At 40.7% G+C, this 24438-nt stretch overlaps 1 protein-coding gene across 2 annotated transcripts in view; it reads right to left on the bottom strand.

Moving 5' to 3' along the window:
• Nucleotides 1-248: 248 nt before the first annotated feature.
• The window catches only part of LOC141807267 (partitioning defective 3 homolog), a 540268-nt gene continuing 516078 nt past the window's right edge, over nt 249-24438 (bottom strand). For both annotated transcript variants that reach the window (XM_074693146.1, XM_074693147.1), the window contains 3 exons: nt 24222-24342; nt 10052-10176; nt 249-4315 (listed from right to left, as the gene is read on the bottom strand). In XM_074693146.1, the coding sequence (XP_074549247.1) occupies nt 3886-4315; nt 10052-10176; nt 24222-24342 (676 nt within the window). In that variant the 3' untranslated portion in view covers nt 249-3885. The remainder of the gene's footprint in view (nt 4316-10051; nt 10177-24221; nt 24343-24438) is intronic.

Below are 24438 nucleotides of genomic sequence, written 5' to 3'. Positions count from 1 at the left end.
GATCAGCATTCAGCTATAAGAGGAACTGCCCAGAAAACTCTGATTTCATTTGACTCCACTTTATGTGAAGTAGTAAAACGCTTGAAGAAGGATGTAAAAACATATTACTAAGAGTCAAGTTTTGGTTAAGATGCCTTTGAGTTCATTTTAAGTTCAACAAACTAAAATCGTCATATCCTAAAAACCTCCACCGAAAAATCCATCACTTGCTCTAAACTGCAAATTTGTCACTGGTGTGTTATTAAGTTTGGAGAAGGTGTGTGAGTTTTGAAGCAGCACAATCAAGGGAAATTATTGTTACAAGAGTCTGAGATTACTCTCAATTTATTCACTGGAAAAGTTGATACTGTATGTACAGAGGTGGGTAGAATCAGCTCTTAATGATACACGGTTGTAAAAAGGAAAATTGCACTGTGCTTACATATTAGTCATTTTTTTCACCACCATAGTACCAAACTGTGGATAATAAAACACAATGAGGGATGGTCATTAAAACACAATGAAACAATAATATATCTCTCATTTCTCCCAGGATAATAAAAAAAAATCTCAGAAACAATAGCTTTATGGGAAGAAACCATACGTCACAGGGACGCACGCTAACATTAATTACATAACACAAATAATAAACGTGCATTATGGGATATTATCGAATTTGGATGTGATGAGAAAAATCATTATATATTGCAGGCACTTGAGCCCCTCCCCCGTTCATGATGAGAGTCATAAAGTGATGGAAACATCAGTTGAAACAGCTGCTTTGTGAGAGCACAAACACCTGTAACATACACACAAACACACACACACACACACACACCATCACATCCAGAGCCAGGCTTATTCTGAGGGAAAATGTTTGGGCAGATAGGAGACAGATGAAGAGCGGAGGAAGATGAGACAGCAAGAGTGAGCGCAGTAACCTCCTGTTTGTAGTGCAGACTCAGAGGAATAGTTGTGATTACTCCATTGACTGAATCATCTGCAAGGTCAGGCCTCCCATCTACTCTCCCTCCCACTCCTCTGCTCCTCTCCCACTCAGCAGCCAAGTGGTTCATACGGCTGCCAAGACATATTCATAGACATATTGGAGAATCCAGTCACTGGCAGTGCTTAGAGACACTTAAACACATGTCCACCTACACACACACACACACGCACCAAACACAATGAAGAATTGGCAGTTGAAGAAACACACTAGCACTGTATTTAATACACTCTTGTGTGAGAGGGAACACTATGAATCCTTCTATTAACACTCCCACCATCACATGCTGAATACAAACCATAGTCGTTTTTCCAGAAATTGAGGCAAAAACAAAATCTTTATATTACCTCAAATTTCCCATCTACGCTGTTCTCATTCACCGTTTCTAACTCCTCCTCTGAAGGTTAGGCTTTGTAATCCCTATGTAACCTACATAATCTTCCTCCTGGTGTACGGACACACAATGGATCCTTAGGGTCATCAGAAGACACACCAGGCTTTCAGATGACTACAGGGTAAACCCATTAGATGTAATATTACATTCACAGAGCTACTGCTTCACCAGCACATGGACAGTGGAATATCTAAAGGAAAGAATGAGTGATGTTCCTGGGATGGCAGTGTAGAGGAATATCAAACAGTAAAGGAGGTACACCAGCGAGAAACAAAAAGTCAAATCTTAGCAACCAGATTAACCAGGTTTGCTTTCCAAAGCTAACCAAGTACATACTGCTCCAAACGCTCCCAAACAGACTGCTGAAAACCAACATAAAACAGACCCTATTCATAGACGTTAAACCCATGCTGCATTGTCAACCAGGCAGACAGGGTTTAGACACCAAATGCAGGGCCAAACAAGGCGCTGATATTAGAAGAACTGTGATAAAACATTTGTGTGACACATGCTCTACATACTGGGCTAAGGGGATTAAGGGGCATTTTGGCATTTGAACTTTGGTATCATAATAACAGCAACCATGAGTGTTGGAAAATGAAGCCAAGGCGTTCATGTAGAAAACTGAAGAGCCCACTTGAGGCTGGCTACTAAAGCCAAGGAGAGCCCAATGGATGCTATGTTGACATTTTGGTCTAAAGCTCATTCATTTATTGCTAATCCCCAAATAGGGGGGTGACTCCTTTATTTTATCAGACACCTCTTGCGATTGGTTAAAGGGTAAAACTTGTACATAAATATACATATGAGCTGAGTTGAGTGACAGGTGAAGGGATTGTGGGGGGTTTTGCCAGCAGGCTGAAAAGTTGCTTTGACACCACCACTTTGCCTGTGTCTTATCATAATGACCACCACCATCACTGGAAACAAATGGGTGACTACACATGCTTTGTTCCATCAATGGTCAGAACTAAAAATGACTGAGCAGCTGAAAAAGCCCCCGTCTGCTGTACCCCTCGTGGTCATGATCATGAAAGTAAACAAAATCAGGCTCATTGTATTTGGCTGTTTGATAGGCAGTCACACGCCAAAGCCACCCACTGCAGACCTGATGTGGTTTCCACCCTGATGAAATATTCATCGAGGATCAACTCACACACCAACATGCTTTGGTAACCACAGCCATATCTTTCTTGGTGGAGATTAGGCCAGAGCCCTGCTTTAAAGGTTTTTCCTCCACCCCTAACAAGACAACATGTGCACACACAAAGACAGCCCATTCATTATTAATGAGAAAATTAATCAGTAACCCAGACCTGACCTCATTTGTGCTGCTGGATTTCCTTGCTGGGCAGGACTTAGTAGAAATGTAGACTACAGAGATAGAGAGCTGTTTTCTCCAACATGAAGGAGGGAAAAGGATGCTACATGCACACACACATACACACACTCACATAACTGGTGTAATCCTAATCTCCACACTCATTGGCCTGCAGACTTTCTCCGTGCTGATGGTCCAGAGTTGACAAATTACTCTTGACTTTAAAACACTCCATAACATCAATTCTGTGAAGCCATGTGACCCAAAGAAATCTGGGAGTTTCCCACATTAATTAACATAATTTGTGGTTTGTGTTGTTTTGTGTTTATCAATTGTGCAAAAATCCAAATATGGACCATGAGTTTACCACTTTCTTGTGCATTTCTTTTACATTTTGAGTCAAATGTTACAGTAATATTTACATCAGGACATGGTGTTGCTTTTTTTTGTACTTTGTGTCAGACGTTCCAAGCCCTTATAATCACACAGAATCTACACATGGACTACAGTTCAGAGAAAGATTTCATAAGAAGCAAACAATTTCATTTATACACACACACACACACACACACACACACACACACACACACACACACACACACACACACACACACACACACACACACACACACACACACACACACACACACACACACACACAAACAATGACTCAGATCCTGAGCTTCTCACACTCACTGCAGCGGTACAGAACCATGTCTGGTCTGTGTCTTGTGCTTTGAGTTTTGATGCTGAGGTCTGATCTGATATCTGCTCAGCTGATGTCATCAAAGCCGCTCAATGATTATGACCTTTTCTCATAAATATAATAATGAGAAAGGGGAGGAAGGAAGGTGTGTTGGTTCATTGAACTCCACCAATCAATGAACGAACAGGCACTTATACATAAAGTTATATGATCAGATTGCTGGACATGAACTCATCTCAATGTTTTTTGTTAAACTAAAAGGAAAATGATTTCTTATCATTAGAAATGTGTTTTTAAATACAAATTTTCTTTTAACAATCCCATAAAAATCTTTGTATCATAGCATTTTATTTAAAAAAAAAAAAAAAACAGACTCACTGTCCTATTTCTATTTTTCCCTGTTCATGCTCAACAGCATTAGTCCTGTACAGTCCGGCCTTCCCTCCAGACAGTTCAATTTCTCAGTCCACATTCCCGTCTCAGGAATAAAACAGCCTCCCTTTCTCTGAACCCTGAATCCTGCTGAGCTTGGCGAGCTGAGAAGGCGATGGTGGTACGTCTTGTCTGTAGGGGCCCTTGGTTTGAGGTGGAGCCGGCAATGGTGCAGCCCCTGGAGCCTGAGTGTGCCCAGCGCTGTGGTCGTAGGTGCTGCTGGTGGTGTTTTCCTGCGCAGGGGCTGGCCTGGCCTTGTTAGCTTCCTGCTCTCTCCGTCTCTGCTCCTGCCTCAGCAGCTCCTGGGTCTCTAAGAGGACACGAGCGTTGAAGTTGGATGTTCCCAGGTAGCCGTTACGGGACCCCTGACCACCAGAGTAGCGAGGGTTCTCCTTGGAAGGCTGGAATCCCTCTGCAGGTGTGTACACCTTGTCCCAGGAGTCCTGCGATGCCGTGCTGGGGTTCTTGCGAGGCTGCCTAAGCACCCAAAGAAAAGTAAAGAGGTCAATTGTTGAGCAGCTTCACCTAAAAGCTTCTGAACCTAAAAGAAACTGAGGATAATAGTGACTGACTTAGCTCTGGCAGGATTGCTTTTTCGGTAGCTGCCCCTGGGTTAGCACTATTCAGAGAAATTCAAAAGGAACTCGACTACAGAGGAGAATGCATCCACTTTTCATATTTTTGAGAGATTAAAAGGAGGTTTGATAGTGGCATTTATATTAAAATGCTAAAAGCAACCTGAGTAGAGCAAAGGGGAATCTGTCTTTGCTTGTGCTTGATTACTTAATTCTGTGACATAAAGGCCAAGGCTTGAAAGAGACGGGAAACAAATGGTGCCAGCCTGAAATGCCTGCAGGACTATTAGTTCCACATAGTAAACAAACACAAACCTTAGAGCCTTGCCAGAAAAAGTGTCCTCTTTCATGCATTTAGCTCCCTTTTGGAGATGCATGCAGGTGCACTCACAGGGCAGGCCTCATGGAGTAACACGCCTTCAACTTAGCATCAGTCCACCTGCCAGACTTTACACTAAAAGGCACAGATGCATGATGCATACAGTATCTCTTGTATATCCACACTTGCACATCAGGTGGCTCGAAACCCGTGATTTGGAACAGCAAGGTTTTGAGCTGAAGTCTGCTGCTCCATTATTAGGATCCATTTATTTTGCTGTGATGGAGGACCTGTGACTGTGTCTTCTGTGTCTGGGGCTCAAAGAGAAATCCCATTCACACCTCACTGACCCGCTGTGTTCTTAAAAAGCTTTTGAGTTCATGGCGCACAGGGCTGCTGAGGAGGATGGGGCAGCAGCAGACTTTTAGGACAAAATGCCTCCATGTCTCAGCCGGCAGAGTCTCACTCCAGAGAAGAACAAAGGAGAGAGGGGACATTTACTGTTCAATAAATCTGAGTTTCTGGGTAAAGACTTACCAACAATCTATTGTTTTTGAAAAGAATGAGGATATATTTTACTTTATTGTCATGAGATGTCTGATGTGCTTTCCTAATTAAAACATTACTTAACTGTAGGATTGCACAATGTCAGCTGGAGCTTGGTCTGTTATTTGTATCGGAAGTTTTCAGTGGAGAATCACACATTTCTTTTTCTATTTTTTTATTTGGACCTCAATTCTTATAGAATTAGTACCTCAGCTAAAAAAGAAAAACTTCAGGGGGCAGGGTCCAACATGCTGACAGACACCTGGTTGTAGACTTTAAACTGAAGTTATAGCTGATTTAGGATTATTTCTTAAGTGCTTACATTGATACACTTGAGTTTGTTTTTTTCTTTTAGTTTGAGTCAGGCTTAGTGTAAATTTAAGTCGGATACAGTCGTAACTAAATCCTGTGTTAGAAATGAGACTGACTCAGTTCGCTGCTGCCTTGATCATCACCTCTTAGAAAAGTCAACTAGAGCAGCCATCCCATTGCAAACTCTCATTCTATAGTTTGGTGGTGGTTTTGTTTGACTCAATCAAGAACAAGAAGTACAGAGTACATTCTATTCAGTGATTCTGCTCACTCTGATGATCTATCTTTTAAGTTGAGTTTTACTGTGAGGAATCTTGGAGTCATTTTTGATAGCAGTTCAAAATCTGACAAGCAAATTGAGAGTGTGGTCAGGGCCAGCTTTTATCAGTTACATGTCTTAACAAAGGTACAACCCTTCTTAAATCATGCAGACCTGGGAAAAACCATCCATGCTTTTACTAGCTCAAGAATCAACTACTGTAATGTGTTATATGACGGTGTCTCCAAGTCGTCACTCAGCTGTCTTCAGCTGGATCAAAATGCAGCTGCACGCTTTTCAACCAATACCCAACGTTGAAAACACGTCACCCCTGTTTTTTTTGCCCTTCATTGGCTTCCTGTTTTTTAAATAATTGATTATAAAATGTTGCTTTTTTGTTTTGCAGACTCTCTTAATGGGCTTGCCCTTCTCTATTTGTCTGATTAAGTCTTTAACCCTGCCAGGGCCTTATGGTCCTCAAACCATCTCTTGCTGGAAGTCCCCAGAGCGAGGTCTAAACACTGGGTTGAACGGGCCTTCTTGGTTGCTGGGCCCAATTTGCTAAAAAACTGAAATCTTATCAAGTGTTTTTGTCTTATTTTCAGAATAAAAATGCCTTTTAAGACTTAAAATGAGTCTCATTTACCTGACTCGTCCAGAACATTGTCTTGTTTCAAGTTATTTAAAGACAAAAATTAGGTCTGCATTGCTTGTAACAAGTAAAAAAAAAATTACCAAAACAACAAGATAAAAGTTACTTGTATTAAGATATTTATCTAGTTCAAGTAAATTTTCTAGCAATTTTTTTCTTGTTCATTAGCAGATTTTTTTACTTGTTACAAATGCAATTCAGACCTCATTTTTGTCTTTCAATAACTTAAAAACAAGTCATTTCTCTGAACTGATAAGTTTGATGTGGCTCATATTGAGTATAATAAGATTTTTTTTATTCAAAATTAGAAAAAAACAAAAAACAAACACTTGATAAGATTTTTGCAATGCAATGAAATAAGCTGCCCTCTGAAATGGGCACCACTACTGACTTTGAGCTTTTTAAATCCAAGCTTAAAACTTTTTTATTCAGACTGGCTTTAAACACTAATGGGGTGAGATATTCTTGCCATTTCAATTGTAATGTAATGTTATTGTATTGGATTTGGATTTTTGTGTCCTGATGTTGATGTAAATGGAAAGCACCTCGGTCACCTTGTGTGTTGTAAGGGGCTTTACAAATTTAAGATGGTTGACTGATTGATTGATCAATGTTGACACAGACTAGACCAAAGTAGCATCCTGTTAAGCAATAAGAAAAACCAAAATATTACAGTTCACTAACAGCCGCGCCTAACTCTGTTTAAACAGATTTTCAGTATCACTTAGGTGGTCTTTGTGACCCACGATATCTAAGGGACTGGGAAAACACCATCATGTGAGGGCTTTTCCCAGCTAAGGTCTATATTTGGACTAGCATGTGCAAAAAGTCTGCATTTTTTGTCTGTTTAAACAAACACAGTCACTTGTTCCACTCAGTGTGTGTGCGTGAGTTAGCCATACATGCCTGGGTATACAGCATAGGGTAACAGCAGAGGGGCAGATGTGGGGACAGACTGCAGAGAGAGCCCCACCACATGCTCTGTATCTGGGTTTTGCTGTCTGGGCGAGCGGCCATGCATTAACACCCCGGCTCAGCTTACAGAGCAGAGAGCGCCGCTCATGAGGGAGACGCTTGTTTAGAAATCCGGGGACGCCTGTCGCATGAGGCAGCGCTCTACGTTTCCAGAGTGACCTTTTAGTTTGTGAGGAAGGTAAGAGAAGAAGGAAGGTTTATGGGTAAAGTCTTTGAGTGGGTGGGGGGGACAAATGGCTCTGCTCCAGAGGAATGTAATCATGATCAATGTGTCAGGGGAGCAAGGACTCTTATCATCTCTACTTTTGTGCCAGAATATGTCACAAAGTAGATTAGCTACACTTACAAAAGGGAGGGGATGGGAAAGTACATCACGCCAGAGATTGGGGTAAATTTAGACTGACAGAACATAACAAACAAAGCCAGGAAGTTGGCTCGCCGAAAAATTTGTGGCCGCTGTGTGTTTCTTTAAAACAGCTGGGAAGAATAAGAGTTTATGAGAAGGAGGAGAGAGCACACATACACATGCCCAAACACAAAACGATTAGGGGAGAAAAAACAGTCAGGCCATGTGCAGTGGAACAATCCCTGCTATTCCTTTAAATAAACTTTCGACAAACCTGCAATAATGTTTTCTTTATCATGTGGAACAATGATGTTTCAGCCAAAGAATTCAAGGGCTTCATGGGTAGATGGAAGAGCTCCTGGCAGCTCACTCAGGCCACCATTAAGAACCTTATCTTGACCGCAGTCATGTGTGTGCTTCTCTTTCCGGGCTAATCAGTGGTCCCACTAACACACTCGTTCCTCTCTGGCCCCTCCAGCCCTCCACTGCCTGTCACCACTAATCCTGCTCCGACAACAAGCCTTCATTAGAGATCCTCCAATCCTCACATCCCAGACAGCCAGCTAAGCCTGGCCGTCATCAGATAACCAACTACCACCGCTTCTCCTGGAAGCTCTTTGGGAAGGAGACAGTCATTTTTTTTTTCCTTTGGAGGAATGTCCCATTTCAGCTGACTGCTCAGGCTTCCTGTTTTTTGGAAAGGAAGCACAGGATGGAGCGGGTTCCAGCGCGAGGTGGTCGGAGTTGGAGGGAATTGTGGTTATTAATCTTAGGGTGTAAGCCTTTAGCTTTTTAATGAGGAGCTGTGGCGAGACACAAGCTCTGAAAAGCCTCAACTGAGGTCAAACGTCAAGCCTGAGCTCATGCGACTCTGCTAAATGACGCTATGAGATTATGAGGAGGAATGCATATCAAAGGCCGTCCTCGGCTGGCTTTTAGGCAAACTTTCCCAAGAGAGGGAGGGTAAAGGGGGCTGCAGGCAACTGTCACATCACATGAGATGCCAGGAGATAACACCTATGAAGGGAATGCATAGATTGGGCTGGCTTATACAGGGTGCATTGATTATGCGTCCATGTGGACCACAAATCCATGGCCATAGGCAGGAACATGTTTCAATCGACTGTTCAGAGACAGCAGAGCAAAAGAAAACGCTATGAAGGAGTGATTGGTGTTTGTGTAGGGAGAGATTGAAATCACAGGAGAGCAGAGTAACTCCTGCCAAGGAAATGAGAAGACCACACACACACACAGAAACACACACACACACACACACACTTTAAGTGTTCTTTCTTTGTTTAAACTGGCGGAGCAGCAAAACTTAAATAAATCAGACTTCATCCGCGCTTCACTTTCAACAGTTTGGAACATGAAGTACATTTTCTAATATTCACGTTGAGTGTTTCCAAAGTGGAAACAGATACTGGAGAGAGGAAATGATATTTGTTTTAAAACTAACTTTAAACCCCCGTGTCAGTCAGTCAAAGTAAAGAGAGTGTGTGTGTGTGTTTAGTGACTTTCTTTTTAGGGATGTTCGGCTTAAAATGAGAAACTTTTGCAGCAGCAATGACTGGCTTTGTGATTTGAATTGACTTTAGAGCGATTAAAGGGCTTGAGAGGATTGAGAGAGACACACATACAGACTGATAGCAGGAAATGCAAATAGAGATACTAAAGTCCTTCCCCCCAATGCCTCCAGATTTACGATACGGTAAGCTTTATTGGCATTTATTTGACTTGTGTGCAAAGAGTGGATCAGACGGATGGAGAGCGCCGGTTGGAGGTCTGAAGTTAGACTCTGCTGAGAGGAACTTCCTTTTCAACAAGAAGGAGCTGTTATTCATAAAACGGGAAATGTTGGAGACAAGGATTGATGTCTGTGACAAAGTCACCCCTTCCTCAGGGTCAATATTGACTTAGTGAAGTTCAATATCAGCCTAATAAAACAGACAATCACCCTGAGAGACTTCAGACAGAGTTTTGCTCAGATTCATTTAAATGTCTGGAGATGAGTTAAAGTGGCTTTGTAGCTAAAAAGGATACGCTTGAAGACCGTGCAGACAGAAAGAGTGAAAGATGTGAATGTGAGGAAACGAAAAGAATGAAAATCAAACAGTGGAAATGGCAGAGAGAACGTGATAAGTCACAGAGAGCGGAGGAAGAGACAGACACAGAGACTGAAGGATGAACAAAGAGAGGAGGAGGAGGAGGAAGAGGAGGATGTCTCACCGAGGCAGGGAGCTGTACTGTCTCTGTGCCTGCTGGAAACCATCTCTGTCCTCTTCCTGTTTCTGAGCCTGAGTCTCCACCGTCACTGAATGGCGTCCACTCTGTGTCTCCGTCCCGTTGCTCACCTGTAACATCAACCACAAACATCGAGTCAGATACACACACTGAAAACACAGACTTTAGAAGCAGAAGCAGACGCTTTAATGTCTCTGAAGAACATATAACTGATCACAGCACACACACATGTGTACACACACACACACACACACACACACACACACACACACACACACACACACACACACACACACACACACACACACACACACACACACACACACACACACACACACACACACACACACAGTCAGGTGGAGGAATATTTTCCCCTTAGCTCAGCAGGTGGTTTGACAGTGTGAAGCCTCCTGTGTTTGGAGCTTCCCTCAGGGAGCCGTTTATTAGCAGGTGAGATTCCATGATGACAACAGCACTAAAAACACACCTGTGCCACAGGAGGGTCTGTGATAAGCTGCTTCAAAGTCTGAAACATCCAGACACTCTCAACTACATAAATCCTAAAAAGCCAGACACAAAACGTATCAGTTTCAATTTGGACGACTAAACCTTAAGTTACAGCCAGAACAGAAAGCATCTTTTCTTCTGCAGATGAGAGTTTGTTTTTTGGACCTATGGTACATAGAGCTCTGTGACTTTTGTAACAGAGTTTTCTGTCTCTGCAACACAGCTGTTATGTCCCAAACAATACAAATATTAAGTGTAAGGGGTGTTTCTGCTTTAGCATATTCTAAATGTGGATGTAAAATATTGCTGGATGATCAGAAACGTGAAGATTTTCAAACCTTTACGTACTCATATGTTATAGTAATCTTTCAGTAAGTCTGTAACTAGGGGTGCACCGATGGCAATTTTCTGGCCCATCACCAATCTTTAAAAAGCCTGACCTGCCAATACTGATTTTTACTTTTTATTTTTTATAACTGACAGCATATACCTTCAATGTTCCAAACATATTTAATTGAAAATCATTAAACAATACCTATGAAGCAATAATACTTTAGGTCTAAGAGCAAAAAGCAACAATGGCTAGCTGTCAGACCTCCCCGGAGGTATATAAGATCAGTTTCATTTGAAAGGATGGGCTGATCACTGATCACTGATCCCCCAAAATTAAGGAAATCGGCACCTCTCGATCGGTACATGTCTACTGTAAACTGATCAAAATCTTCTAACTGGTTCCTAACACCAAGGTCCACCAATAGCTCTGCCCCTGACAGGCCTCCAGAGGGCTGACCAATCAGAACGAAGGGGGTTTACGGAGTGGGGAGCCTTAAAGAGACAGCAGCTATAAGGAAGCTGAAATAAGCTGTAAATCATTATGTAAAACTACAATGGGGGTAGCAAAGGAAGAGAAAAAGGCTTAAAAAGGGCACAATAACCCCTTTTTTATTATGACTGTTTCTGAAACAAACAAACAATTAATTACTTAATTTTGTTAATTTCTCAAGTATTTGGTTAGGTTCAAGAGCATGATGTGGACTAAAATAACCAATTCGAGCTGGTTACAATGATATAAACATAGCTCCTCATCCGAGCAGAATCTGAATGTTAAAAAACGTAAGACTTTGTCTAATATATTTTAGCACTATGATGTTTTTCTTGTAAAGTTTCACGAACTTTGAGTCATGTACACAACAGTGGTAGAAAATTGTTAAAGAGTTCCTGCACTCTTCCACAGTGATTAAGACATCAAATAAAGACAGGTATCAGTAGTATGTTGTGAATTTCTCAGAGCTGTGAGTAATTTTAGGACATGCAGACTAATCTGTAGGCCTACCAGCGTGAATGTGTGTTTGTTGTCTGATCACTGGCGGCGTTGACATGGAGATCTCATCTCCCCCAACACTAGCACGCTGCTAACGAGCTGGCTGATGAAAGAACATGACAAGCCAATTAGACACAGGCGAGATGAGGAGACGGAGCAAGCCTGGCTTGACCAAGTGTCTGTTCTCATAAGTCTCACACAGGGATGCTCTGTGCAGGTAGAGAAATATGAGCATAAATATCCAGACTTTGAATACATATGTCAGTCCTTTTGACTGTTTTATCAGCCAGAAACATCTGTGTTAGGGGATGTCTAACTTAGGAACTCTGTGTACACTTTAAAATGGATTGATGAGTTCGAGGTGTGTTAGAAAAATATAAATCATGTCAGTGAAGCTGTCCCTGCTGTAAAACTGTGTGTTCTTGAACTGGCTGCCTCCTTCTCACTGGGACAGCTGCAATAACACTATTACACTTCACTCAACATAAATAAGAAGTCCTTTCTCAAGCCATCTAAGTCCTGAAATCACAATATTTCACGTGGGCAAAGTGAACAGGACTCATATGTTTCAGATTTTGCTGTAACAACATGTTCCCTCGCCTCAAAGAGTTCAGAACACATAAACGAACATCAGATGGACAGCAAAGGAAGAGGAGGAATCATTTTACTGGGACCAAATGTGCTCCCAGTAAGAGAAAACAGTGGTGAGAAAATAATTAGTCACGCACTCTTGAAGTTTTTAATGTGATTTTAGAAGAGGTGCCGAGGAGTCCTGACAGATTGGTTTGAAGTGAAGGAGTGAGGTGGATGACGCCATGCAAAGAGAAATGCATGAGAAATAGCCAGGAGAGAAAATCAGTCAGAGTAATGGCATTATCCAGGGAAGGAGAATCAGATTATTCCATGTTAGGCCTGGAATACAATGCCACATAAAACATGACATTTGTTGAAATTGAATCAAAGAGACGTCTCTGTTCGTTTTTATCCAATAATGTGAAAAATGATGTCAATACAGCACACTTTTATCTCTCCCTTGTTTCCTCGGTGGTGTGACAGACAAAGGTGGGAGGAGAAAATAATCCTACACCTGTTTAAACATGAGAGCATTCACAGACGCTGAGCCAGAGGGGACATAATTATGAAAATTATTTGCAGCAATCAAAAATCCAGGACTGGGAAAGCAGCTGGGAAGGAGACAGCCAAGGTGTTGTGTTTCTGAGTTCAGAGCTGGTCACAGACCTTCCACATATCAAAGCACGTCGCTGTGATGGGTCAACACTTACACATGGCTCTGCCGCCCACGCTCCTCATGATGTTTATGGCTCACCACATAGGGAACAGTTTTAAGAGAGCAGCCAAGCAGTACACAAACACACATATGGAAGACATTTCACTTGCTAATGGGCAGACAGAAAAAGAAGACCTTCTGACAAAAGCCCAGTTGGATAATGATTCTCTCTTAAACTCTCACACGACCCAATTCTGGCAATTTATTACAAGCAAGCCTGGTCCATTTGTGGTCACTGGGGTGTGCAGCTCCGGGTGGAGTACCCATCTGGGGGCACGCAGTGTGGTCTACCATTTCCTGGCCCCTGGACTTGGGTTGTTTTAAGGGCTGGTTTGGTTATCTCCACATTATTTAAAGGCCTCCACAACACACACAACCAGCAGGACAAAATGTTTGAGCCTCATTTTTAATCTAACATCTGTGTGGACGACCCTGTGGCACTGAAATATATTAGGTCCACACAAAAGGTGTGTTATCTTTGTGTTCTACACTCAGCTCCCTCTGTTCTCTATCTTATCTGTGAACACACTGTTTGGGCATAAATTGAGAGAAGTAAAAAGGCCTGGTGCCAAGGAATGCTGATGTGGGAGCAGACGTGTTTTGTCTTGTTGCTGTAAAATTTGTTTCTCAGCCAAGAATAAGCTCAAAAACAACGTGTTTGTAGTGCCTTACAAGTCCAATTGTTTACAGCTGTTGCATTCAGTTGCGTAAATAATGCTTGATCACGGAACATGATCAATAACTAACCCCTGCAGCCTTGACATCTAGCGTTAGCATGGTTTAGATTAGCACCAACTGTGTTAAACCTGACTGATCTGAAACATCACAACCCATTTCACTAGTTTTGGTTCAGTGATAAAAACATTTTCAGTGATCCATCAAGAGACAAGGATGACAAGTCCAAAGATTCAGAGATGCATCCAGATGGATTATGAACCATGAAAGATGTCTCACAGATATAAAAAGAGTGTCGAATAGATTTCTCTGCTGCTTTTTATAGTATTTGCAAAAACACATCTGCAGGCTCTGTGAGGTCAGACTATGAAAAACATTAAGCAGAGAAGACTAGGAATTCTTTTTTGACAGGAAGTTAAATGGGAGCCTCATCTGTAACATCTAAATTATATTGCTGGAAAAAAAACAAAAACAAAAAAAAAACAAAAACAAAATGATTTTCCCCAAACAGCTGCACTCATTCAAATTTTACTCCACAACCTTTTTTTTCCTCTTGACAGAACATCTAAACATATCAACCTGATGTTTTCCTTTGCCTGAGGTGATTTTTCCTCATTGTCACCTGGGTTAGTTGGCAAGCTAATTCTATTCTGCTGATTTCAACACCTAATTAATGTTTTTTAACTAACTGGCCCTCAGTTTGGGTGTGTGATCAGAGAAGTGGAAAGGTGAAAATCCCACAACTCCAGGAGTTTAGGTTCTTTTCTAAGTTTGCTCAGTGTTTCACTCTGGGAATCCCTTTAGCGTGACCTATCTGGAAGCTCGGGGCATGCCCCCTCATGCTATCACTGTCGACCCTACCGGCCCAAGTCATTCTTGCTTTCTTCCTGTGAGAAAGGCGGAAGTTCCTCAGCTTTCCAAGCTAGCCAGGCGCTGTTTAACTGTTCACCGACGTTCCGTTAAGGTTCACGCCTACAAACACAGTTCCTGGTTTCAGCTCGTGTTTTTTTGAGTAAGTCTATAGACTTTTCGTATTGCTTTCTCAGACCATTCTCCGTCAAGGTGAGCTGTTTCCTGGCTTCACAGTATTCGGTTATTGTATAGGCTAGCTAGAGGCTAACGAGTCACGACGAGCCTGTATTTACTTGAGTTAGCCTTTTACCCGCGGCCAATTTGGGTATCAAGTTTGCTAACGTGTTGGGACGAGCATTCTCCCCTGCTTATCGTTGGCGCTAACCCAGGCTAAACCCAGATAGCTAACGCTCCTAGTCAGTGAGCTTAACCGTACTGTATTTTCAGTTCTCCCTTTCTGATCATTATGTCCTCGGTTGCTACCTCCGTCATAGGATCTGAACCGGACTCTAAAGGGGCTGTATCCCGATGATGTACATTAAGACAGCTAAAGGAATTGCATTTCTTTTGATATAGTTGAGCATGGACCTAAGAGACTCGATTGTAAAACTGATAATTGAAAACGTCACTGCTTTCACAGTTTAAAAAAATGCAGAACAGAGTTCTTTATGGGGTCTCAATTTCTTCCCAAGGGAATTACTGGATGTATTCAAAACACTGTAAATTGTATGTACTGGAGTAAGTATTCTTGTTTCATGTATTTGTTTTCAAGTGCATAAAATATTTCAGTATCACTGACATGAACAATTAGCTTTTAACCCCACATTACCACACCATCTCCGAGACAAGTGCTAATAATCAAATCTTGCTGAATCAGCACATATTTTCCTTCTTTGCTTCAAGGAAATACAAACCCCACAGATTTTTTTTTTTTTTTGTCTAAGGTGAGGATTTATAATCAGCAGCCAGAGTCAACAATGCAGCAATGGTGTGCTCACAGTAAAGTGTTAGGAGAGAGCTTGTTTTGGAGGTTGAGGTTAACTCGGGAGGGTGAGTTTTGTCTTCATCAAATAACTGAATGAAAAAAAAAAAAAAAAAAAGACGAGACAAGTCGAAAGAACCACAAGGGCTCGCTTTAATTACCATCACAATCCAGTCAATATTCTCCATTATCTGCTCGTGGTTTGACAGTTTTGTTGTGATTGTCGTGTTTCCCATTTGAGAATAATTTCATGAATGAGACTTTGTAAGTGTTAGCTAAGAAGAGTTGAATTTCAGAGGTAGAAAAGGAAATAACATAAATGTATTCAATCATATGCTGAAGAAGTCTAATAACTAAATGAGCTGTAGTTTGCATGGGATATGTGCTTGCAGAGGAAGACACATCATGCCCCTTAAAAACCTGTAATGGATATTATGTCCTAAAACTTTAGAGTACAAACCTGTTTTTAATCCCTCAACAATGGCCAATGCATATTCTACATCTTGTGAGTCAGGCTTATGCACATGGAAGGCCTTCTTTCTACGTGACTATTGAACTTCAGCTGTCTTAACCTTTAGCTCCTGGAAAAGAAGTGAGTTCTGCTGAAAGCGGCCTTTCCCTCACATGATCACATTGGAAGAATTTAACTGCGCGCCCACCGACATGAAAGCCTCAGACTTCCAGCAGCCCCAGTTTGTATAAACACAACAGATGCTTGCAGACACATGTATCCTGGTAGCTGCAGATACAGTGATAATAAAATCAAAAGAATGCACATAAATAAGGGCTTTACAAGCTGCTGTCGGTGTGTTTGATCCAAGGTACCAGCACGGCGCTCACACTCCTCTGTGTGGTCACGCTCACTGGCGCTCCAACCCAACAGCACAAATTGATTTTATTGCTGCAGACAGAGACGGAGAAAGAGAAAAAGGCAACTCTTTGGAAAATACATGGAGGCCTGAACATCTGGAAATCCCCTCTCAACCAGCAGCGTGAGGGAGGGAGAGAAAACACGCCAGATGTAATTGTGTGTGTGTGTTGGCTGCAGCGCTACATGATAACAGGATTTCTCATGTCCTGGTCTTTATTACAGTAAGGACAGGGTTGGAGGGACTGACCTCAGTATTGTTATTAACAAGGGACAAACCTGAGCTCTGGCTCTGAGCCCTTTAAGATGAACAGGGGTCAAAGTCACCAACCTTCTCTGCCTACAGTATGTCCACCAATTTACATCATTTTTCCAACAATTTTCCTTATTTATATGAAAATATTTTAAAGGGGCAGCATGCCATGAAAGGATGTCTGGGATCAAAACTAAATAATTTGGGGTAGTGCAATACTAAGCCTACTTTTCCATGATTGGACAGAGCAGCAATCTCAAGAATGTGACCATATGAATAAACTGTAGGTGTGTAAAGTATCACCTTGAGCTAAATAGACACAGTGCATTAACATCTAACTTTACATGGAGCTAACTGGTAGTAAGAGTTTACAAGCAGGCCTTTTTCCCAGAATACCTCACTAATTATATTTTCAGACAGCATGATTGGATTAAGCAGCCACAAGGTGACGTTAACTCTGTGAGCAAAACCTGACCTTTCCACCAGTTATGATTCCACACAAGTTTACTCAAACTAAATGATTTAGTCCAGAGCCCCAAAAGAGAGAAAAGAGCAGATTTGTGAAACATAATTGTGCAAAAAACACTGAGAAGCAAACAAATCCTCAAATTTCTGCCCTGTGGTGGTGTTCCTCTGTCAACCTGTCTTGTTACAGTTAACATTTGTCATTGTTTCCCACAGAATGATTGTGTAACCTTCATCAGGCTGGAGGATCATTTTTTGTGTTGAAAATCTCAGAAACAAACAAACCAGCATTACAGGTCCTTTAAGAAGCCGGAGAGGTTTCACAATCAGTCAATATCAGTCAACAACCCTCTCTGTGTGTTTTCCTGTAGGGTCTGTAAATGACAAACTAACTCTCATTTGCTCATTCTTGAGTTTAATGAGAACAGTTGAACAAAAACTGAGGATTTTTTGACCAGCTTTTGTTAGATGTCTGCTTTTTGTTTCTATTTTTAAATACATTTATTCAACCAGGTTGGTCCCAAAGGGATTAAAAGCTCTTACATCAACAGCAGGTGGTCCCAAAGTTACTCAGGTTTGATTCTCTTGACCTTTAAGAGAAAATATTCTGTCTTATTGACTAAAAATATTATCTAGAAGATAAATAAATGCTGGAAGTGTTTGGTTGTGTAAAATATGGTATGAATATTAAAACTTAGTTGTGTATTCAGATGGTACCGACAGCTTCTGTTCTGGCTTGTAGATCTGTGTGGAAGCCATTACGCTTTAACCTTGAGTATTCAGGGACGTGGTGCATCAAAGAGCAGTTCTTTGATGTGGTTTGCATTTAACTGCCTTATTCTGGTTACATTCACTGAATGTTTTCGTTTGCAATGAGTGAAGGTCACTGAGGCCCCACTTTCATCCCTGTGGGCAACAATGAGAAAGAAATTACCTGAAAGAAATAAAGTATTAACGCTTAAATAGCTTTTAAGTGTAGAACAGAATACGAGAATGAGGTTTGTGAGTATGGGTCAAAACTTCACTTAAAATTACTTAAATCTGTCCCTGCATGTTCCTAAATAGCAAGTCAGCCATCTCAGCTGAGCTTGAAAATTACAGATCAATCGTTTTTCATCTCTCAAAGCAATAAGGTATGACAACTGGTTTTAAACAGAGGGTTTAAACCTGGTTAAGACAGCCACGCACCAGACTTTAAGATCCAAACCAATGTTAAAACTCTTTGAGGCCAGACAGCACACTTTTGAGACAGTTCAGAAATATTTTTAATATGACAATTCTTGGATCACAAACAATAATGACTTCCCTAAGATTGCTGCATCACACGCCTAATGCAGTGCTTGATTTTGTTGATGAAGACAATGCTGATTGTGCGTCAAATAACCTTTTTCACAAAAGAAACCCAAACAAAGTCAGACATGATGCCGGAGACCAACAAAATATTACTGACCCTTTTATCAATAAATTAAAACGAGAAAAAAAAGTTAGGGAGAGACGAAGGCCCGGAGTGGCTCTGGGTTAAAATGTATCACAGAAACTGCTAACACTGTCCCTGGGCTACCTGCAGTAGATGCTCTTTTTTCACTCATTTACAGACGCTGTTACCTTGACAACACGTCCATGCATGCGCACCAGTGCTTGTCAGAGGATCATGAGAATGAGAACGAACCTTTATTATTCCACAGTATGGTACAAACACAAGAATATGGGCAGTAAGAAGTAGACATGCACTGATACTTAATTTTGGGTGATTGGTGATTGGCCCATCCTTACATGTGAAACTGATCTTACATTCTTCCGGAAAGGTCTAACAGCCAGCCATTGTTGCTTTTTGCTCTGAGACCTAAAACTCAGCACACTTTATTGGTAATTAAAAGTAAGTTAAAACATATAAATTTTAGGATTAAGATTGGAACATTGAAGGTATATGCCATCAGTTATACAAATTAAAAATGAAGTTGTTATCTGCCCAAATTGGTATCAGCAGGTCAGGATTTTAAAGATTGGTGATCTGTGATTGGTGATCAGTGATCGGTGATTGGCCAGAAAATTGTGATCAGTGCACCCCTAGAAAGAAGGGCATGGGTGGCACTGAAAATGTGAGAAACAACAGAAGAAAAGCATTTAAGTCTGACAACCTTCTTAACTTTTTCATCAAGACAAGCTGTAGGATGAAAAGGAAACTCAGAATGGACAGGATGAAATTGGTAAGGCAAGATATAAGAGAAAATACACTGTTTCCAGCAAACCACTATCCAAGTTTATAAACTGTGTATTGTTATAACAACATTATATTATTTATATATCATAGTATGAAGCAATGCCATTTAACTTAACAACTTAACATCTTTGTCAATAGCCCCTCAGCAGCAGTTAGACAGGAGGAGAACTAAGATGAGTTTGCAGGACTTCACACAGTTTGTAAGACTTTTTCACACCAGTTAGGTAATTTACATCATATTTCACTAAAATCTGCAAATATTTGGGCTTCTAAAACAAACCAACTAGACTAGAGAGCAAGGTGTATTAAGATTTGAAACCCAGTATTAGCTATAAGTAAATTCAACCTAACTGAGTCTAAACTATGTTATGTTTGAACTTGTGCAGAGCTAGTGAAACCCAGCACTGGCCTCTCGTTTCTCATCCTATCCCTAATTCACTGAAAACCAAACATTAAAGATCTTTTTTTTTTTTTTTTTTTTGCCATTCTACGCGCCCACAGAAAACAAGAAGTGATCCTGTTTTTGTGTTATGGTCCCATTTGCTATGATCTACTGTCCATCAGATCTGTTAAATCTTTGGAGAGCCTTGAAAAGCTTCTAAAAAGTCACTTTGTCCATGTTTGTTAGTTTGTTTTTGAGTTATTTCTTATGTCTTTTTTATTCACATAAAGACAGGAGGGTAGATAGGGCAGGAAACCATGCGAGAATGGCAAGCTAGGAAGCAGGAAAGGAGGGCTAGCCTCATAGGGTTCCCAACCCACACACAAGCCATTCTGCAGCCCGTCTTGTTATTATGTATCCATATAAACTAACAGTTTCTTATCAGGGCTTGTTTGATGAAAGGGCTCATCTTTAATGCATGTATTTTCTTTCAGATTTCAACCCTGTGCTTGATGAAGACTTAATTCTACTTCAAGTTTCCATATGTACCTTTACATAGATATAAATCAAGTTTTGCCTCCATACTTACAAAGAGATTAAGTTTCGGTTTCATAAGTGATCAGGAAATAAAGTTATTATAGACTGCATGAAAGTTATGAGTCATTTCCTTTGCTCTATTTTTACCCCTCAGCCTCACCTCTTAATGTATATTTCTGACTTTTTCTTTCTTCTTTCTTCTCTGCTCATCAACACATCCAAAGGCCACTTCATATTTCTACCACATCTTCTCCACAGTAACTCATAACACACTGTCTGCTCCATCCTCATCAAATGAAGCCATATCCATTCTGCTTAGCCTGACACCGTGGCATGATCTTCCTCGAGTTCCTCTAATCAGTGTCAGAACATAACATGGGTATGCCAGCATCGTTTCCTAACAAGCTCTGTCACTGTGAGTCTGTGTTCGTAGGGACTGAAATAACATGAAAGAGGGCTAATAAAGTAGACTTCAATACTCTAGGGCTGGGGCTATATCTTATTAGCAGTGGAGTTGTGGGGGTAAGCTCAACAATGTCAACAATCACAAGCAATTAGGAGCTCAGAGTCTCAGAGAAAGAGACGGGGGGCTGCTTAGTGCTGAGCAAACAGTTAACATCTCGTTCTGACAGAGGGAAAAAGAGACGTCCGCTCAGTCACTTCAACCATCAGCAGGTCTGTACTGAAGGAAATCCACAGTAAATACAGTTTCCTTTCCTCTGTGTGAAAAACATGGTGGGAAACCTGCTGCTACATCTGAACCAAACTCATTCAGACAATAACAGCAACAGAAGCATCCTGCCACACCAGACCTCTGTCGACAAACGGACTCAGATAATTCTCTGGAAAATTGGTCGCCAAATATTTTAACGCTCAAGGTCTGACACGCTGACCCCTAATTTCAGAAAATGGCTCTGTCTGGTGTTACAATTATCTGTCTTTTCTCATTACCAGGTCAGAAAAGTCACAGGCCTGTCTCAAACCATTACACAAGTGAAACATACCAACACAGGATTTAACCTTCGACTCGTTCCTGCTTCGGTTAGACTGTCTTTGTTTGATCACACTTAAAGAAAGGGTGTTTAACTCTAGAGTGTCAATCTGTGAGTTATATAACTTTAAATAGCGTTCAAGAAATAAATGAACTTTGTGTTAATGTCATCACTGGTGAAATATGTGTGTTGACAGATTAAACAAAGTGTTTCTTTACTTTAATTCCAGGCACAGCTGAAAAGGCTACGAGTTCAAGTCTGAATGAATTAACAAAGGAATTAACTTGATTACATTTTTCCAATTATAAAGAGTAAATCCCCATTGTTGGTTCAGATCAATCATGGAAGAAGGGAACGGCTTAAAAAACCCAGTGGTATTTTAATTTAAAAATTTTAATATAAAATCCATTTAATCGAGCCTAATGAAAACTGAAATGAACAGAGTGAGTCACTGTCTTCAATTCCTGTCCCTCTTACTTTGCCTCAAAGTCCAGCATAGTCACTCAAAATTGGACATTTCCTTGGGTTCATTTCTTCTCCCCATATGTCATATTTCCAATAAAAGGGAGGCACAGGCAGAGATGACAAATTAGAAATTAGTTTCCGGTCAAAGGTTGGACCCAAGAGTTAGAAATTAGTCAAAGAAATTTGGCAGAACTTGGGACTGACGCCACAAGTTTTATCGACACGAGTCAGACAGTTTGGCAGTCGTACAGCGCTGAGGGTTTGAATGGAAGAAAGTGTCAGACAACTGAGGCACTACATGGAACCACTGAAACTTGATGCTGTGCCAGGCGTCATACTGTGCTTCATCAATTATTATTCATTTCTCAAGATGGATTGTTATTTTCGTTAATCCCTGGATGCGGGGATGTGAGTACAGCCTGCAGATATTTATAAATAAATGTGCTTTCCTTAGAGTGGAAACAGGAAATAAATGTTTTTTTTAATGTTCAGAGCTTTCTTTTATCCTGCAGAATCACTTTCTCTCAGTTGTGTCTTCTTTAGATTTCATTAATACACTGCAGAGTAAATGTAGTTATACATTTTATAAACTCAGTGCCCTTCAACAGAAAGGATGCAATTTTCTTATCTGCACATGTGGTTATATTTCAAATTGAAAATTGAAATTCACAAACAAGGCACCACAGAAATCATCTTTAACCACATGTTAACCAAATGTAATTTAATAGTAGTATTTTAATTTATATCACGTTAAGTCACCTGAACACATGCTGCTTGATGTAGAGCACTGGAGAACATTAGACTTGAATGTGTTATGCATGATTCACAAACACACACATTTCACACCTTACACAATCTTTTAGAAGAGTTCACCTTGAGAAAGAAGTTGGATGGAGCGGCTTCCTGTGTGACAATGTTTGCATGTCAAAGAGACTCAGAACTCCTGTCCTCACAAACATTTAAAGTTTGGAACAATATCGACCAAAACACAAAATTCAGACAACTTCACGCGACAGAATCTCTGGTCTTTTTTCACTTGTTGCCATTTGATTTGTGAATCCTGATATTTAGTTTGTTGTTTTTTGGCTGTAAAAAAAATGTAAAGGAGAGGTTGAGGAAGCTGGGGCAAATCCACCTGAACCACCTTAAATTTTCATATCAGGGTTAGATTCTCCAAGTGAGTCTGTGGATTTCTTAAAAGTGACAGTGACATTACAAGTTTTTATTTTATTTTATTTTATTTTGTTTTATTTGGAAAAAATGTTTAAAAAAAAAAAGAAGGACGCCACTGCAAAATAGTTTCTTTCTTTTTTCTTTCAGTTGTAGAAAAAGAGTACACACTTTAATAAAACTATTCAGTTCTCTATTCTTTAACTTAAATTGTGTATATATTTTTATTCTACTCTGTACAAAGTTCTTTATTAAACATTGTAATTATTATTATTTCTCTACTACTCAAGCTCTATTTTTTTTCTACTTTTTATATTTAGTTTTTTTCTCTTAGTGTCTTTCTTTTCACAACAAACGTACTGAGAGAGTGAAGTTTAAACAGGAGTCAAATTCCTTGTATTCTTGAAAATACTTGGCAAATAAAGGTGATTCTGAATCTGATCCTGATTCTGAAAACTGAAACAGTTGTTCTGGATCAGGTAATGGTTTCCTTAAAGATGGCATATTTCTGGGCCTTAAATTGTCCCTATGGTAGCCTTAAATAATTAAAAGCTCAAAAAATCAATTTTTCTCACAAGTGTGTTTTAAAAACTCTTATATCAGCCTCTTTCTGAGACACTTTGTGTTAGCTGCTGTCTCTTTAAAGCCCCCAGCTCCACAATCCCCCTTCTCTCTGATTGGCCAGCCCTCTGGAGGCGTGTGGGGGCAGAGCTAAGAGCAAACATTGGAGTTTGAGGTCTGCACACATTTAGTATGAACATCCAGAATTGATTGTCTATGTCTATATTTAATATAAGCATCTTAATATTCCTTAGTGTTTTTTTTTTGGATCATATTCTTGTGTGGAAAAAAAGACCATTTGTTAGTACTCGTGTTTCAAAGGCTACTATACTGAGCTGTTTCTAAATAGTGTTTCCAGGTGTGTCAATAGGTTATGTTAGCATGTGGTAGTTTAAAGAAATCTATAAATTCTGGATCAAGCTCCACAGGAATGAGATCATCTGAGTGTGAGAAACCTGTGAAGCAGCCAGTGGCTTTGGAGATAATCTGAGTGTCCAGCGGTGCATCAGGGGGAGTCACTCTAAGAGCCCTGAGTGTCGGGTATTTTGGGAGGATGTTTTTCTGGCTCTGTGCAGCTCAGTGTCACTCTGATGGAGCGCAGCTATCAGACACTCACCCAGGACTGGTCTAAGCTGTAGGTGTGTCGATGGTCCTCGAGGTCCTCCTCCTGTCTGGCCTGCTGGAACTCGTGCCTCAGCCGCTGTATCCGGTCGTGGTTACTGGGGGCCATCTGACTGCTGGAGAGAGACAGAGGAGGTGAGATAGTGGAAAAGGAAAAAAGATTTGTCTGCGGATCACCGAACAAACAACAACCTGAACATAACTCTAGGTAG

The sequence above is a fragment of the Halichoeres trimaculatus genome, unplaced genomic scaffold (genome assembly GCF_033239565.1).
Source record: "Halichoeres trimaculatus isolate MK-OKI-2021-1 unplaced genomic scaffold, fHalTri1.1 fHalTri1_scaffold_18, whole genome shotgun sequence".
Lineage (NCBI taxonomy): Eukaryota > Metazoa > Chordata > Actinopteri > Labriformes > Labridae > Halichoeres > Halichoeres trimaculatus.
The sequence above is the reverse complement of the archived record's forward strand: the minus strand, read 5'-3'. Positions and strand labels throughout refer to the sequence as shown.